This window comes from Anneissia japonica, unplaced genomic scaffold (genome assembly GCF_011630105.1).
Source record: "Anneissia japonica isolate Jap-2015-1 unplaced genomic scaffold, ASM1163010v1 scaffold3040_len1308831_cov196, whole genome shotgun sequence".
Lineage (NCBI taxonomy): Eukaryota > Metazoa > Echinodermata > Crinoidea > Comatulida > Comatulidae > Anneissia > Anneissia japonica.
This window is the reverse complement of record NW_022718257.1, coordinates 241,562-260,051: the sequence shown is the minus strand read 5'-3', so window position 1 is coordinate 260,051 and position 18,490 is coordinate 241,562. Positions and strand designations below refer to the sequence as shown.

Sequence of the window (18,490 nt, the reverse complement as noted above, 5' to 3'; positions counted from 1 at the left end):
GGTGTCTCTTGCTCATTTGATTAATACATATATCTGGCAACATTATGATATTATCATCTCTACAGTTTCGTGATTTATTCATATGATATATCTGAATGCACGCGCGACACAGAGGGCATGAAGAATAAACACACACATTAATAAACACAGGGAAACAAGTCTTCCATTTTATTACTGAACACTAATTAATAACATTGTCTGTTTTCTCAATTCATAGGCAATCAAATTTCTTGTGTGTCTATTTTGGGTGTCCAAGTCTTCATCAACTACCGGTACGGTACCATTCGTCAACGGCTTCCTTCCTTGTCTGATGCGTCTCATCAATCTAGACTTTCCAACCAGTTCCTGACGCAATTCATGCCGATATAGTCGTTCTACAATAAATATCAATTTTATAGCGATATATTCCATCGAATTGCACGTTTGACTGCTGGGACATTAGCTCTAAGCAAATAATTTAAATCAACTCGCCGCTCACCTTGTGCTTTTGCTTCGATATCATTATTATATCATCATAACATGTAATATGACAACACCCGGTGGATTAAATACTAACACAAACGCTTATTCAGTTGCTAACAATGCGACATTGCTTACGAGTCACATGACGAATAATATGTATGATTTATTTTCGTGTGGAAACAGTTATAACCAATGTGTAGGTAAAACGTCGGGCGCCGAGTCATTAGTCGAAAGATGTTCAAATCAAGAAAGCAAGCCAAAATCAAGCGCTGTTCACGAAACGAGCGGATTGGACAAAGACGTAACGAGCACGACTAACGAGATTCCTCAACCAAGCGATGGTACAAGAAATGCCGGCAACACTACCGAGGTAACACAAAATAATGCAAACATTAAAAATATACCTCCGGATACAGTAGAATGTATAACTCCTACCACAAGTTCTGGTCTATTAGATGTCCGTTTACGCTCGAGAGGGGCTTCGCTTTGGGAAGATGCTTTAAAACGGTTACGATTCCATAACGCAACGCAATTGGAAAGTTCTGACTCTCTATATTCTAGAAGAGATAGTTCATCGCCTCCGCGTAGAACAAGTAAATTTAAAAATCTTCGTCGAAAGACTACACAAGTTCACCCATACCCTGTTAATAATACAATGGCTGCATTCCTACGAAACAGATCGTCGGGTTTATCCATGTCTAGTCGACTGGAGGATGCATGTAGATCATGTGGGACGTCCGCAAGTGGAATAATATTGCCAACAATGAAGTGCGATTTCAAATCGAGTGAACTTGAATCTTTGTACCAACGATACTTTTTAAAACAAAGACAAAGATCGTTGATGGTACTACACGGTATCGAAATGCTGGCAAAAATTCTTCTTATTGTTGTTTTGTTCAACATGGAGGGGTACCATACAGGACTCATTATCGCCTCAGGAGTATCATTCCTTCTTAATTTCCTCGTATTTCTACTTCTTATTATTTATCAAAGACTTTCATTAAAAAAACTTCGATGGATTGGCATACTAACGTGGATCTTATTAGCGATTGAATTGAACGCATCTATCATTATTTATCATGGTATTTGCAGGTATTCTTCTTTACTAGATTTTGAATGGTTTGTAATATTTGTTATTTTCGCCAGCTACACAATGCTTCCATTTTCGTTGCCGGCGTTGTTGACAATCACTTTGTCCATTTCTGTTGTGCGATTCTCGTTACAATGTGGATTTGTTTTTTCTTCAGACTCTAAAACACGTGATATGTTAAAAGAGGTAAGTACCAACTTCCATAGTTTAACATTAAAGTGTACTCTTACGACATCATAACACATTTCTCTATTAAAGATGTAAAAAGTTCGAGCACGCCCTTTGGCTATTGTGCAGCGCGTACTACATTTTATGCCAGCGATAGACCAACAGCGTAAGTGTGCTTCTAAAAAAAGCTTAAACAAGGGATTTCACTTGGAACTGATCTTGTATTTGGCCCTTCATGTGTTTGGATTGTACTTGTTCTCTTGGGCAAAAATGCATCTTGTTATTTTATTTTCATCTTGTTATTTTATTTTCATTTACTTTTTAAACTCATTTATTCTAATATGTAATGCATCCAGTATAAAAGAATAGTCACTGATGTCATTGAATCATGGAAAAAAATTATACAAATTATGTTGTTTTAATCTACGTTTATTTTTTGCATCATATATTTATTTTATTTGCATTGTAAAATTATTTTCTTATTTAAAATGCTTTTTTTACTTAGGTCAATAAAACCAAAAGAATAAATAGGCCTAATCTATCATTTTAAGTTGTACGCCGCGTGCCAAAAACTTTTAAGGGGACAATTTCGTGGTTTTTTTTTTTAGGTTAGTCTCCTAAATACAACAAAGGTAGGCATACCCTTATTAAGAGGACACCCCTATTAGGGAAACAGTTTTGTTGCTCCTAAATTTGATCTCTTAATAGTAGTTCTATACTGTAACGGCTTATCCAGCCTATCAAATCTTATTTGACAAAAAAAACAGTTGACATGTATAGGGTCATGATGACATCACAACATGAACATAATTATATAGGCAAATCATGAGTATATATGAGCATACAACAGTTTTCTTTTTGTTAAAGAAAATTTGTCTGGACAAAACCATACCCATGGAACGCTGGCAGGACAACCGGGTCTCGAGGAATATGTGAAGCTACGTCACCCTGAACCGGATTAATTATTAAAATGCGGGATAGCAACAGTACGATGAGTTGCATTAATAGAGCAAATTGGTATTAAACGCGATTGGTACTAAAAATTTATTTCACATACATCCACACTCATTCAAATAATCATTATTTATTGCCTAATTTTAAACAAAGTTAATGGATGTGGAAATTGATTTGTTACCGCTTATCTACCTGTTTAGATAAGCTTTCAGGTTGTTGATGATCTATCTGGAATAATGAACTACCTGACTGCTGATTAGCTACCGGAGGTCTATTTTCGTATTTTAAAATGAGTATAGTGTTTTTGTACTGATGAGCAATCGTACCTGCCTATACTAACATGTTAGATGATGTGTGCTGATGAGTGTACACCTTTTATGGATGAAACACTTGCGAGTGTTGATTAGCGACGGTAGCATAGAGTTCCGATCTACCTGATGCAATAGGCCTACAGATATACAGGTGTATCGATGTGGGTAAAGATTTTGTAACCTGGACTGGAAAGCTGGAAACACACTCATTTCGAAATATTGGAAAATTCGTAACCCAAGCATTACTTTGTATCAAATATAATAAATACATAAGTGTTCCTCCGTCTGACATTCAGTATCTTGGGAGACAGATCTCAGCATTCAAATAGTTGTTGAAAAGGGCTGTTGAGGATTTTCATCAGCTGGGCCGTAATCGGGGCCGTAATATAATAACAAGGTTATAATAATGAGCAATTATAGTCATGTTTTGAGTACACTATAGGAAATAAAAGCCGAAGGAGCCATTATGTCCTGAAAAAATGCCTGAAGCCCGCATGACTGAAGGCGGCAATTTTTGAAGGAATGTCTCCAATAGTTTCTATTTCCTACAGAGTACGAAATTACTTGACTGTAATTGCTTTATAAGTCAGTTGTGACGTCCATCACATTTTCTATCGCCCGGTTAATCAAACTGCTGGTTGTAGAGCGGTTGCTATAATTATCATAAATCAAACTTCTGTTTGCGGTGGTCGGTTGCTCAGTGATCACTGTGCGTATGCCCGTATTGCGCACTACATTCTTGACACTTTGCAGCTAGCTCTTCTCGATGCGAAGAAGATGAATAAATTGATTGTGGTTAATGACGTGTATTAGGGGTTATTAGGTAGGCCTAACCTCCTGGTAGACATTTTGTTTAATAGATTAAAATGTATTATAAACATTATTATAAATTATTTCATCGTTGCCTTATTTTTTTTCAGTTATTTTATAAGTCAAATCACCTTCTTATTTCATAACCATTATGTCTTTCTATGCATTGCCTAGGACTGCCTAGGGTTCATTCGTGTTCCATTCAGCACCTTAATTAGAGCGAAATTTGTAAGGTTCGCTGTGTGCGTTCATAGCTTGGCCTAGTAGTAAAATCACCCCAGCTTGAAGCTTTTTGCACACGAGACGCAAAAAATCGGAGGCACTATATCGAATTAGTGATCAGGCTGGGATAGGATAATTCACAGCAAATGAAAGCGATGACGTCACCACTGACTTATAATAAGGTTTATTCTAATTATTGAAGATTATTTCGATATATTTGGTGGGAAGAATTTGTATTTTTTTCCCCCATTATTTCTTATTGTTGTGTGAATAAATGTTTCTACTCTATGAGTGTTCAAATAAAATGGAAACTACTTGGTGAGTAAACGTAATGAGCCTGTATCGATTATAGAAATGAGAAACATTGCATCCTAGTTATCATATTAAATTCCACCGATTGAAGTGGCAGTAACGCGTACCATGGGTTAAAACGTGAGTATACGTAAGTAACTTTATTGCTTCTCATTTATAACAGAGGCACAACCGTAAAAATGTGCAACAATAACAAAATCAGTAAAAACTTAATTACTGTGATTAAATATAGTAAGAAAATACTGCAGTAGAACAAAATATATATAAAAAGGGTTTACAAAAATAGTAATAGAAATAATAATAAAAACTAATACTAATAATATAAGTAAATAGGTTAATACACATACACATATAGACACATACATATACATATATACATATAAAGGAGTAAATATTGTAAATTTAAATCAATAACATTAGTCTAAAAAAACAAAAACAAAAAACAGACATAGTCTTGCAATAGAAAGTATTATATATTTTATTTCGTTCTTTCCATGCCATCGTTAAAAGTAATTTACAATGATTATCGAAACTTTACTCGCAATATTATAATTAATAGGGTTTTTACAACTTGTTGTTAAAATTTGATATTCGTAATGGATTTCTAAATCATCAAACAAAAGATGGTATTTAAGTTCAGGAGAGCTTGATGTGAATAATTCCCAAAATATATGTAAATCCTCTTTAAGTTGGTCAAATATTAACTTTCTAATGTTATTTAATCTGGTACAATCAAATACACAAAGATTGATGGTTTCCTTTGTCACGCAGTCACATAATAAGCATACGCCTACATTTTGAGGTAACCAAGATTCCTTTCTTCCTTCAAGAGGTAGTGAGTTAGAACGAGCTTTAAATTTTAAACTTGATGCATGGAAGTTACACTTTTCTAATAAATACTTTTCCATTTTAGGTTCACTTTTGTATCTTATGTAATGTTTTAAAGATGGCATGGAAAGGACGAAATGAAATATATAATACTGTTCTATTGCAAGATGTTTTCTATTGCAAGACGTGTTAATGGCGAATGTATTCCGTATTATCGGGTGTGTCAAATGTTGCTGAAGCGTGATTGCAGTCGGTATAGACAGCTCAAACAGAAAACATTTCTTTGAGATGTCCGTGGGGCTCTCTAGAGGCAGACCAACTTCACTAGATACTAAACTAGAAAAAATGGAAATACTTAGGCCTAATTCAGTTTAGGCATGCACAATTGAAACTATAAAGTTGGGTTATTAAAATTAGATAGGCCCCTTGCTCATTTTGTCTTGAGCGGATTATGATTAAATAATGACAATGACAATGACAATAACAAAATATTTATTTCTTTTGAGCATGAAAATTTAACGAAAATATAAATGTACATAAACTCATTTTTGGAGATCAAAGAAAATGGGAAATTCCAGAAGCAAAGCTTGTAAATGGAAAACCCGAATTACATAATTGAATATTTCTTTAACATATTCGGCTCAAAAATAATAATTCAAAGGTCTATTTTACTTAAATTAGTTTAAAATTCAACAGAAAATGTTTAAAAAATAATAAGGTAGTGCAGTTCCTATAACCAACACTTACGGTACTTATACACACATGTGTGAACAGCGTGCACATTGGCCTACATTTGAGCTAATCTACATGGCAAAAACATACATAATACACCATTGTGCAGTTTACTAAAATGTACGGTAGATAGACGTCTACGTCAGAATCACCGGTAGACTGTTAGCCTGAGAGTACTTTTGTTTATTAACTGAGGCAAACATTTACGCAGTCAGTAGGCGTAGCCTACGTGCGACTCTGACGTGTATAGTATGAGAGATTGACAATTCGAATCATTTTTCACGCATAACGCATGCAAATTCTCCGTAATTAGACTAATATGATAGTTAGGCCTATGCATGATTCTTAGAAATCGAGATTAAATGACACGTGATAACGAACTTGCAACATTATTTCGTGTTTCGAATACCTAATCAATTTTGTGTGCTATCGATGATAACGAATTCATTAAGCCACCTAGATTCAAGTGTTCTAATTATTACCTTTTTAAATATAGTGGCGTCGTCCAATACTTTAATGTTAATTCTTTTCTTCATTTTAACGTTTCTTCTTTTTATTCTAATCTCAGTTTCTCATAAAGTCTTTATTTTTCGCATCATATTACTTTATCCGTCCCTTTAATGTTAGTCTCGTCAATTTAAATGTTTTCTTCCTCTCTTTTCGATTTACTTTGTATATCTTCTATAACCAACTCATATTTAAAGCCTTGTTATTTATTTATTTTAATCTTTCGAACAAGGAAAAACTGGTATTGATGCGCCTTTCAATCAACTGTTGGGAAGCGTAACCCAAGTCTTCCTAATTCAATCAACGTTTGATACATAAAATCAAAATCCGAGGAAGCCTCAATCAACACTATTAAATAGAAATAGTGTTTTACAAAACAATAAAAATAAAGACACGTAGGCCCTATATTGTATAATAAACACAAAACATAAATCAAATTAGAGCTGTTAGTTAAATAAATGGGTGATCATTTGAAAATATTATATTGAATATACCTTTAGGAGATCATTCCATCTCGCAGCACAGCAAGAAAATAAAAACCTTTTATTATAACGTGTTTATTATAACGTGTTATTAACAATAATGTAAATGAAGATTATTAGGTAGTTTTCGCCGCATGACGTAAACCTTAACGTTAACGGATGACGTCATAATTTATTCATCTTGCGTTGCGGAGGAGTAGGTTAATAGGTAGTTTTCGCCGCACGACGGTAACCTTAACGTTGACGGATGACATCATAGTTTATTCATCTTGCGTTGCGGAGTACATTAATTTCAGGATTGTACGTGCTCGACGTACGTTAGTTACGGGTTTGCGCATGCGTATTTCGATTTGTTTACAAAAGGGGCGGAGCTATCGCGCTGCATGTTAGGTACTAACGTTAAAGTTAATGTTAACGTCGTGCGGCGAAAACTACCTAATAACGTATGGAATACGTTTTTCTAGAAATGAGATAAACATGGTGGAAAAAAACTAGCTATAGGCCTGCATATTTTGAAAAACAACAATTTGACTTTGAAAACATTTTTTTTTTAAATTTGCTTATTGAGCTTCCCTATGAGTGAGTGTGAGGCTCGCACGAGAATACCATGTAAGCTGGCTGTAAGCTGTTTGGCAGTTGCTGTAGCCTATAATAAGTAAAGAAAATAAAAAAGGTATCATCAAAACATCTAACATGTAAACGGTACTTCGGTAGTCATATCGACAAATACAATATACCGTAAAACCTCAAGATGTGGGTTTTTTTTTTTTTTTTTTTTTTTTTTTTTTTGCGAAATTTGAATGGGCTTCTTTTCGAGATGGGCTTCTTTTCGGGGCTACTTTTGCAAAGTAAAAAGGAGGGCTTCTTTTCAAAATGAATGCTGTAAATTTTGTGAATTTGTACTATAAAACATTAAATCACCTAAACTACTTTATAAACCAAGCTTGTTTTTAATTTATTTTGTTTTCTGAAACTCATGCACAGTGTTTGTACTGTAATATCTCGAAAAGAAGCCTATGCTATCTTGAAAGATCCTGAAGCCCATGGGCTCTTTAGAAATGGGCTTCCTTTCGAGGCTAATTTTGCAAACTAAAGGTTGGGGGAGGGGTCTTCTTTTCGAGATGAGCCGGCTTTATCTCGAGAATAAGCCTTATTGGGCTTCGATTCGATGTTTTACGGTATAATTAATAACAACAAATAAATGATGAAACAACAACAATCAAATAGGCCTAATACACACAACATGTTAATGAATAATTATTGGACAAAGTTATTAGGCCTAATATCGAATGGGAAAACCAATCCATCTCTTTAAAATAAACGTAGGATTCTATCTATACGGGAATGGCGATGTACCCGACAAGGGGACAGAATCCCTGACGAGAGAAAAGTTGGCGTCGCTCAAAATATTTCGAAAGTGGCCCCGAGCCAAAGCGCCCGAACATTTTGACTGTTTAGGGGTTTCAAAGGCTTATTTAATCGATTTTAGAGTCTACTAATATGTAGAAAATACATTTAAAAAAATTTCTACCCGACAAATTGTGTTTTTTCCCCGACGAGTGGGTCAGCTCTCTCTCTCTCTCCTTCCCCCACTGGCGCCACCCCTGCTAAAACAAAATAAACTTTTTGCATTGTCTAAGTATTAATCAAAGAGGGACTGTAATTAAATCATCGGCTACGCAATAACGTACGATACACTGTTTATTATTATTATTATTATTATTATTATTATTATTATTATTATTATTATTATTATTATGATTTATGTCACAATGTTTAATACAAAATCAATCACAGGGAGGATAGGCAATACATGTGCGTTGATTCTTATAACCTTATTGAAAGGTATATTTTTTATATTTTGTTATTCCAAAATTACACCAAAGCGAAAACATATTATTTTAATTATTACTTTTTGATTAATGAATTAGTATTTCATTATTTTAACGAATGCTATTCGTCAAAAAAAAAACAAAAACAAAAACAAAACAAAACAAAACAAAAAAAAAAAAAAAAAAAAAAAAAAAAGAAAACAAAAAAATGTCTTTAATGGAGTTGGTAGCCTAATTGTAGACCTAGAGCTTAAAACTTACGAACACACTTTGATACAGTACATCCAAAAAGAAAGTAAAAAATGACCACCGAGCACTGAGAGACTAAAAATTAAACGAAATCTGAAGAAGAGCAACGACGTGAATGGTATGTAAACTTCAAATCATACAGCGTTGGAAGTGAAAAAAAAAATTGTTTTTAATACTGAGAAATTGGGAAGATATCTAATAATCGTATAATAGGCCCTGCTGCGTTAAATGGCAAATACAATGTAAAGTTTCCAGGCCGGTATGTCTAGTAGGTGGGGTTTTACGAAGAGTGTGTATAATGCACCCAACCAAATTTGAAGGTATAGATTTCCAAGACAGTCGATAATGTACTGAATGTAAATTTGTGATTTTCTGTGATAAAAAAATAAAATCTTAAATTTTTATATTTTAAACAGTAGGCCTAAATCTACTCAGTCTGTCGTGATTCAGAAAAACGCAATTTATTCAATTTTGAAATTTTGGCTTAGGGGCACCCTGTGGATGTATCTATTATGGAACGTGATCATATACTCCAAACAATTTTTCGAAATATGAAATCATTATTAGAGTTACGCATTATATCCGACCGTCCACCCACTAAGCATTGAAATGTTGGCAATCAAACAATCACAGAAGACATTTATGCATAATTAATTATTTCCCAGCTGGTGGCGATACAAAATGCATTAGGCCTATTATTTTTCCTGAAGTTACAACTTAAAAGTTGTGGGCATAAGATTAATTTTAGAACCGCATTATTAACAAGATTATTAGGTTAATCTTTCCAAGTCGGCGCGTGCACTGAAAACTTTTTTTTTTTTTAATTTATTTATCTTTTTTTTTTAAAATTGGATTTAACATGTGTATGTGTAAGAAAGGCGCTTTACAAATGTTCTGATTGGATTGGATTGGATTGGATAATGATTTTGATAAACAGAGAGAGCAGCTTAGCTCAGTCGGCTAATCTGGTGGTAGCCACTGAGTGTGCGCTGAGCCGTGGAGATCAGGTCCCCGGTTCAATTCCCATCGCTGCCTCTCCTTGTATTTCAGCTGGAGGGCTGAAATACAAGTTATAATAGCGCACCGTCATTCGGATGAGACATTTAAGCCGTTGGTCCCGTGTGCATTCATGGCCCATGTGCACGTTAAAGAACGCAGTACACTCTTCGGAAAAGAGTAGGGGATTGTCTGCCATTGTACTGCCCAATGACCACCAGAAGGACCCCACTGGAAATAAGTCTTCTAGACTTTCGTGGGCTATCCTTGGTGTTTACACCGAATAAATCCAATCCAATCCAACAATCATAATTCTCTATACTATCTATTAAACATTTAAAGAATGGACTTCCTTATGTTGTGGTCATATTAGACTGTAATATTTTTTAAGAAGACCATTCAACAAACACCATAAAACAAAATTCCCACGTCGGTGCATGCATAGAACCAATTCCTGAAATTTGGATATAGAACGGACTTCCTTATGATTTAGGCCTAAGGAAATATAAATTTATATGGGTTTGAACTTTGTAGGTGACAAAGTGTTCTTCCTTATGTTGTGGTCATGTGAGAATATAATATCATTAAAGACCATTCAACAAGCAATATGAAACATATATCAAACTTTTAGGTTAAACTTTCCGCTTCCGAGCATGCATATAACGTAATTTTTTAGATATATGAAATTTTCATGACAGTCGAGAATGTACTGATTATATAAATTGTAGATAATTACTGTTGTCCGATTGTGTGCATTGAAAATGTGACGACGAACTCGGGATACGGCCCTCGGTTGACACTTACATCAATGGACCTGTTAATTAACCTTGCACAGGACCCTGTCGTCACCTGCTACGATGCCTCTTCTCCTCCTTATCATCATCATCTTCATCATTGCAATTATTAATTGTCCATGGTAAATTGGGGGAAAATTCAGTGTGTATTCATTCATCAATAGAAGTCTCATCATGTAGAAAACAAAACTTTCCGAAGCTAGGAGAACCCTAAGACTAACGCCAACCACCCCCCCCCCCCCCCCCCCCCCCGCACCACGCCACACGTCTAAAATAGTCTTCCAGCGACGGAACAAGCAAACATACTTTCTCTTCCCATGATCCCGCTGACTCAGGGACCCCATATGTGCGATGGTCAGGGTAAAGCTCAGTTTACATAGAATCGCTCACACTATTGGCGACAGTCTCCAACAGTTGTTGGGAAGGTTGAACCTGCTTCAATTTTTCCGATTGCGTTGCAGACGGGAAGGCACCACGATTCGTCTGTGAACCACAACTGTCACGACTGTCGCCGATAGGGTGAGCGATTCTATGGAAACCGAGCTAAAACGCTGGATCCGCGCCTGAGAGGTCCCTATTCTCAACCATGGTGGGGCACGCACCCCCTACCTCCAAATCCTGCATCCGCCCCAGGTCTCTGTCTCTTTCTATCTATCGCCAGTCTCCAATCATTATGAACATCGGTGAATTAGTAAGCATTAAGGCAATTCCACTGCACCACTAATTATTAGATGACAAATTAACATTTGTTGTAGACCCAACATTATTAAGCAAGGATGATCCACTTAGCAAAGCTGATCATTTGGGACCCCAGAAGTTACCAATTCTGATCACCCGATTCTATCTAATAGGCTTGAGTTGCTGTTTGCTATATCCAGATTTATCCCATGACACACCCGATTCTACTTTATAATATGCTCTGATACTCAATGACGACACCCAGTCACCTAATGTCGTCACCACACCTGATTCTATCGGATTCGTGCGATCAGAAGGCATATTAACCATTAAGCCACAACTTAACGTCAAAGATAAATATCTGTGAATATTGTCTATTCTAACACTAATATTTTTGTTTTTTAATTTTTTCAGTTGATTTCGAGTTTACTTATACTTTGCTCTGCGAATATTTCCGGCTTGTACACGTGTTATTTATCGGATAGAATCCATCGGCAGTCATTCTTAGAAACCCGAAAGTGCGTCGAGACCCGCATACAGATGGTCAAAGAAAACCAGAAGCAGGTTGGTAGCCTTTAATTGTTATGCATTTACTTTACTTTACATTCTGCTTCAACATTTTACTAAGCACCAGCGAAATTCACCAGCGGAGGTCCGATCCGAACCCTCACAACCTCAGAGAGATAGCATAAACTACAATCACTGCGCCATGGCACACCTAAGACAAATATTTTTGTATTGTATTGTTGTAAGTAACTATCGACCTATAAGCATTTTGAGCACTATGTCAAAAATACTTGAACGAGCAGTATTCATCCAAATGGACGAATATCTCACAGAAAATGATATTTTGTTTGAATTTCAATCAGGTTTTAGGCGTAAATACTCAACTGATTCTTGTTTGATTCATATGACAGATTACATTCGTACCCAAATGTCTAATGGAAATTATAGTGGTATGGTAGCGTTAGATTTACAAAAGGCATTTGATACAGTTGACCACGGTATTTTAATTAGCAAACTAGAGAAAATGGGTATAGGATCAATCCAATGGTTTAAATCCTATCTAGAAAACAGACAACAGTTGGTTTGTGTAAACAAGGTTGAGTCTACTTCCTATAACTTGTGGTGTCCCACAAGGAAGTATACTAGGCCCACTTTTATTTCTTTGTTATATTAACGATATGTCAATTAGTGTCAATTGCAAACTTATTTTATATGCAGATGACAGTGTTTTAATGATATCCGAAAAGATCCAACTTTATTGGCCAGCAAACTGAGTAAAGAATTAGAATCCTGCTACAAATGGCTCATTGAAAATAAGCTATCAATTCATTTAGGCAAAACTGAAGCAATACTGTTTGGAACTAATCACAAATTAAAGGAAGCAAATGAATTCTCAGTTCGTTGCAATGGAGTGCCTATAAAGATATGGAATCTTCTTCGATAAATTACCTGGGTATAACACTTGATCAATCCCTGTCGTGTGAACATATTTTTCAATCAGTTGTCAAAAAAACTGTAGCTAGACTGAAACTTTTATATAGGCAAGCATCTTTTCTGAACGAAAATGCAAGGAAAATCTTATGCTCTGCCCTCACCCAATGTAATTTTGATTACGCTTGCTCATCATGGTACTCTGGAACTACAAAGAAATGCAAAAACAAATTACAAGTTTTGCAAAACAATATGGTTAGGTATATAACGAACGAAGGACCTCGGAGCCATGTTGGGCAGAAAGAGTTAAATAAACTTGGATTACTAAATGTCGAAGATAGAGTAACACAAATTAAATTAAACACATTGCATAAAATATTAAATAATTCTGCTCCATCGTACCTAAATAGCCACTTTGCTAAAGTATGTGACTAGCACAGTCATGGTACACGTCAAAGCGATTTAAACTTTATCCCACCGAAAGCATCTAAAGCTATCGATGGCACATTTTATGCTACCGTCATCCATGAATGGAACTTCCAAGCAAAATAAAGAGCTCCGCCAGCCTTTCATTATTTAGAACAATGGTAAAAGACTACTTATCGAATAAGAGACAGTCATAACGAAAGAAGTCATGTCATAAAACCTTGTTTATTATACTTTATTACTATTTTTCAGGACCCCAACGGAAATAAACCTATGTAATTGGTTTTCTTGGCTATCCTGGTCGATATCAACTTCTTGTTTTTTCATCTGCTCCTTTTGAAATTTTTTAAATTTAAATTTTAAATACAATTTTTAGAACAATTTCTATATTGGTATCACAGTACTCTGTACCTTTTTAATATTTTTTATTAGTTCCGATAAATTTCAATACTGATTTTTTATTAACTTATTGTTACCATTCTTAAATCATTATCTCGTTTCTGCGTAATTTAAATTTTTTTAACCCTTTTATCTTTGAATTTTTTACCTCTTTTTTCAATTTTTTTAATATTTCTTAAAGAAATTTTGAATATTTAAAAAAAATTACTGTTTTAACTGGTTTTATAAGTTTTATTTGTTTTTTCCTTGTATATGTTGATATTGACCAAATAAATGAATGAATGAATGAATGAAAAGAGAAAAAGAAAACAAGAATTTCTGTTAGGAATGAATGTGGTTTATAGTGAGAAGCTTAGACGTGTTGAATTGTTGTTATTGTTTTTATGAGTGGAGCTAAAGCTTGCGAAGTAGAACTGTTGCTTGGTGGTAAAGATGCTTGATTTCAAATTCCACATGTCTGGGTTCAAACCCTGTCACTGTAGGATTTTTCTCCACGACTACAAAACAACTCCACTCCCTCATAAGCCTCATAAAAGAGTTTATAAAGCATCACTCCATACTGTAAGTGGTGAGTGTATGGTGGATATGAAGGAAATACATATAACTATTGTATTGTAATCTCGAAAGGTCCACTGATTAATCTCAGATAAGAAAGTATAATACATACTCCAAGTATTGAAATGAACGCCATCTTGTTGGGATTCAATATTTCGAAATTAATTATGTCATCATCAGGAATGACATACGTAATCTACGTTGTTTAAAAATATAAAAAATAATACCTAATTACCCTATTTCATATTACTCCGAAACTCTCTTTGTCCTATCTTCAAAACGTACTAACTCTTCATAATTCAAAGGCCGAATACCTTTACTGGCCTATATTACAACAAGCTGATACTTTAAGATACGTCTGCATGTTTGCAATTCTCACAGAACTGTTAATATGCCTGTGACAGGATTTCCATTTTGAGTGTTCTCATTAGGACTGCCGACACCATCATCCCTATATCGAATTAAGTGCTTCATTTTATTCGTTTTAGGTGATTAATAATAATAATTAAGAGCTATATTTTCTAAGTAGGTTTTGATTTTGATTAATTTCAAACACACTATTTTATACTTTGGCCATCGCTGTCATAAACAGAATGGAAGATAAATATAATAACCTTAAAAATGTTTTTTTGATAAAACGTGAAAAAAAAAATATACATAAGCTTTTTGAAATTGAATCTAGTAAAACAAAAATTGTCAATCTTCATACAGCTACAGTTCCTTTTTATTTTCTGAAATAATACTCCTTAAGCTTAAATGGACAGTTGTAATTTTCATTTCGGTGTACAAATATGAACAAGTCCTTAGTAGAAGGTAAAACAAGATTAAGCGAAAATACTTCTATCGTCTGCCAGATCAAGAATCTCTCATGGGATGCAAGTAAGAGTCTCAACAAATCCAGCCTTATTAAGATTCTTAACATTATAAAGAGCCGAGAGTCATAATTATACTGAGATGACAAGAATTAAATAGAATAATTAAAGTTAATTGCACAATGATCTAAAGGGAAAATATAATAGCCAAATATAACGTCACTGTTGTCTTATTGCAAAAAAGAAACATCAAGAGTGTGTTATACATGTTGAAATTTTACCATCACAAATTTATCTTCAAATAATTTGCCAACATAATTATGTGTATTACAGATTAAATTACAGAATATTACCATTATCAGTGAACCAGTTACTGTCCAGTGGCGGATCCAGCAAGGGACTTTCACAGATAGTGTCCACCCACCTCACCTCACCATTGTTGGAAAAATTATGATTATGGCGTCTCTAGATGGCCAGAAATCCATGGCACTCTTATGCAGCCCCTTGAATCCGCCACTGCTTTTTTATAAAATAAATGAATAAAATATGATGATTATACGATTTTGTTAATGAGAAGTAAAATACCTCCACCTCATCAAATTGAATTAAATCATTTGACTCAAGTACATTGCTTTTTCAATAGACCTTTCCGGAGTGTCAATCAAACTTAACAACTGACTAATCAGAACAGCGCTAGGAATGCGCGCGCGTCTCACTAACACACGTGTTGTCCCACAAACGCACTTGTTTGCGTATGTTTTAACACTGTCGCCTTGTGGGACCTTAGCAACAATATCCAAGGGGCGGGGGTTAACGGAAAGCAAAGCAAATTAGGTCGCCTGATTATGATAAAAAACAATAGATGTTTTCGACCAAGTCTCCAAATCAAAACAATTAAAAGTCTCTATATTGTAATAATCAGATTTTGCGATAAGCCTAATCATTAGAAGACTGCCGATACCTAAGACACACTTACTTTGATATTAAGGTGCACTGTAGACAACGAGGACAAAAATCCTCAAAACATCTTTAAATTTTTAATTTTTTCAAACAAATATAACTTGGAACCAGATGAATTTATTCAACATTTTTAAATTGTGTTAATACTTTCAACTGCCTCTAAAATTAAGTATATCCGGATGGGTGGGATATTATGTTTCATTTTAATATACCATATTCCATGTATGTACCAACCGGCTTCGGTGTAGATTGAGCGGTAAATGAATTATATATATATTAAATAATATATAATATATATTAAATGGATTATTGGGGGAATGATGTTCATTATAAAGCTCAGACAATTTTGTGAACAAGGAAAATACACAGCGAGGGATTGAAACCTTGACCTCGAAATTGGGAAATCAAACCGTTCCCGCTTCGCCAAACAGCTTCCAAACCCCTGCACTCAGGTTGTGAAGAGCAGAACATGAATATTGAAACATAAATTAGTATAAACATATACAAAATATAAAAATATAAAAAGGAACGACATTTAACAGATTGCATGATATCCTGAAGATAGGTGAGCTCACATCAATATATAAAAAACCCGGTTGATTAAAGATGTTAAATTCAAGGTAGGTGCCGGTTCCGAGGGGCAAATCAAAACTAAATTACAAGTGTCACAAGGGATTGTAAGAGTCTCCGATATTCTTCATCTTAGGCATATACAACGCAAGTGCGTTTGAAACGACAATCATTGCTATGAACACATTATGCTTTAAGATTTAAATGCAATAATATGCTGATGTTGCATTTATATCTCAATCGCAAAATGAAATTGAGTCAATCAAACACAGTTAACAGATCAATTAAAAAAAATTCTCCGCATAAATCAGACAGGCCTAACTAAAAAATAGCAGAAGATACTACTATTAGTAAATATGTAAGTATCTTGAAGTTTTCTTGAGATTGGAGATTATTATCAAAGAAATTTACCGTACAAGTAATAATCACATACAACAGCTAAAATACGAAATTAGACGAAAACCTTTGTCAAGTGATGTAAAGCCAAGATCAGTTTAACGCGTTTTGAGAAGTAGTAGAACAATAGTAAACTTTGGGCAACAGGAAGTCGATGTATTTCAACGTAATTGAATAAAGAATTATATCTAAAATTAAATACTCTCACAATATTGTGGATATTAGGCCTGCGTAATTATATATGTTTTTCAATACAGTATTTCAAATTCAAATTTATTCAGTATAATTATGCTAAACCTCTAACAGCGGAGAATAAAACATATATTATATCAACAAATATTTATCAAAACAAGAAAAACATACGTATGTCAAAAATACATCCAAAAAGCAATAATAATAATAATAATACTAAATTAACCCGATTTTTTTTAATTAAAAAATATATAAATCAGTTGGCAGCACTCCGTTGTTGCAACATAATACCTTAATTCACGACAACGTTGAATTAAACTTTTATAGCAAAAGTGCTATCCACTGATTTTTATTTGTCTGTATTCCTATGAATACAACACAAGATTCAGCCTAACGTATTATCAACATTTGAGGGTGAATATTATATGGTAGACCACTGACCGTCTCATCATCCATGTGGCATTAGTGCTACGCGGATTATGATCTCCGAAGAGATACTTAGAAATATTACACGTAAAGAGATAGATCATAAAATTATTTTGTTTCAATCCCGGGCGATTTTTCACACCTACATATTTTTTGCCAATTAACAGACGTGTAAAAGGAATACAATTCCACTTTGTAATTTTAAATTAATCTTTGATAATTTGACACATTCAGCATTTTTTTTAATTGTTTTGTTGATGGTTTTTTTTCCAAGACTTTATAAACAAAGTATGGATTTAAATGTAATGTGTATACTGGTACTGGTATTGAGATATATGAAATGTTAGCCGTAGTTAACACATTAGATGAATTGCGGTGCAAAATTGAAGTGGTTGACTTAAATTACTTTCAACCATTGAGGAAAGAAACCTTTAACATATTCGTCATTTTAAAGTGGTTTGGTTCAACTAATGCCTCTGCAATTATTTATCATACTTCTTTCTCCTAGTTGATTCATTTCGAGAATGGTATACTAGTGTATGTTACATTTCGAACAGATCTCTTTTTGTCTGTGTTCTTTTCCTTTAAAATTTAGCAAATTGAAAGTAAATTAAGCAGTGAGCATACATTTATAGGGTTAAAATTGTTAGATGGCTTTAAGCAGTAAAATTTGACAAATTCCGTCTATAGTGAAAACGGCAGTCGTAGGTTGCGGCTTATAATCTCACTCTTAAAGGTCGGGGTTTGGAGCCTTTACGAAGTATTTTGAGCGTTCATGGGCAAAGGCACTTTATGTGTCTCTTGATGTAACAGGTATGGGACACTTTAACGCCTTAATCTGATCCCACCTTAAATTGCAGGAGAAGGTATGAACCTTAACGCATGAAATT

The 18,490-nt window shown here is 34.4% G+C and overlaps 1 protein-coding gene across 1 annotated transcript in view; it reads left to right on the top strand.

The window, feature by feature from the left end:
• Window positions 1–18,490, top strand: part of LOC117110503 (adenylate cyclase type 8-like) — a 43,912-nt gene that overhangs the window by 3,688 nt on the left and 21,734 nt on the right. Inside the window, exons 2-3 of the mRNA XM_033253236.1 lie at window positions 218–1,738; window positions 11,842–11,991. Coding sequence (XP_033109127.1) covers window positions 527–1,738; window positions 11,842–11,991 — 1,362 coding nt within the window. The 5' untranslated portion in view covers window positions 218–526. The remainder of the gene's footprint in view (window positions 1–217; window positions 1,739–11,841; window positions 11,992–18,490) is intronic.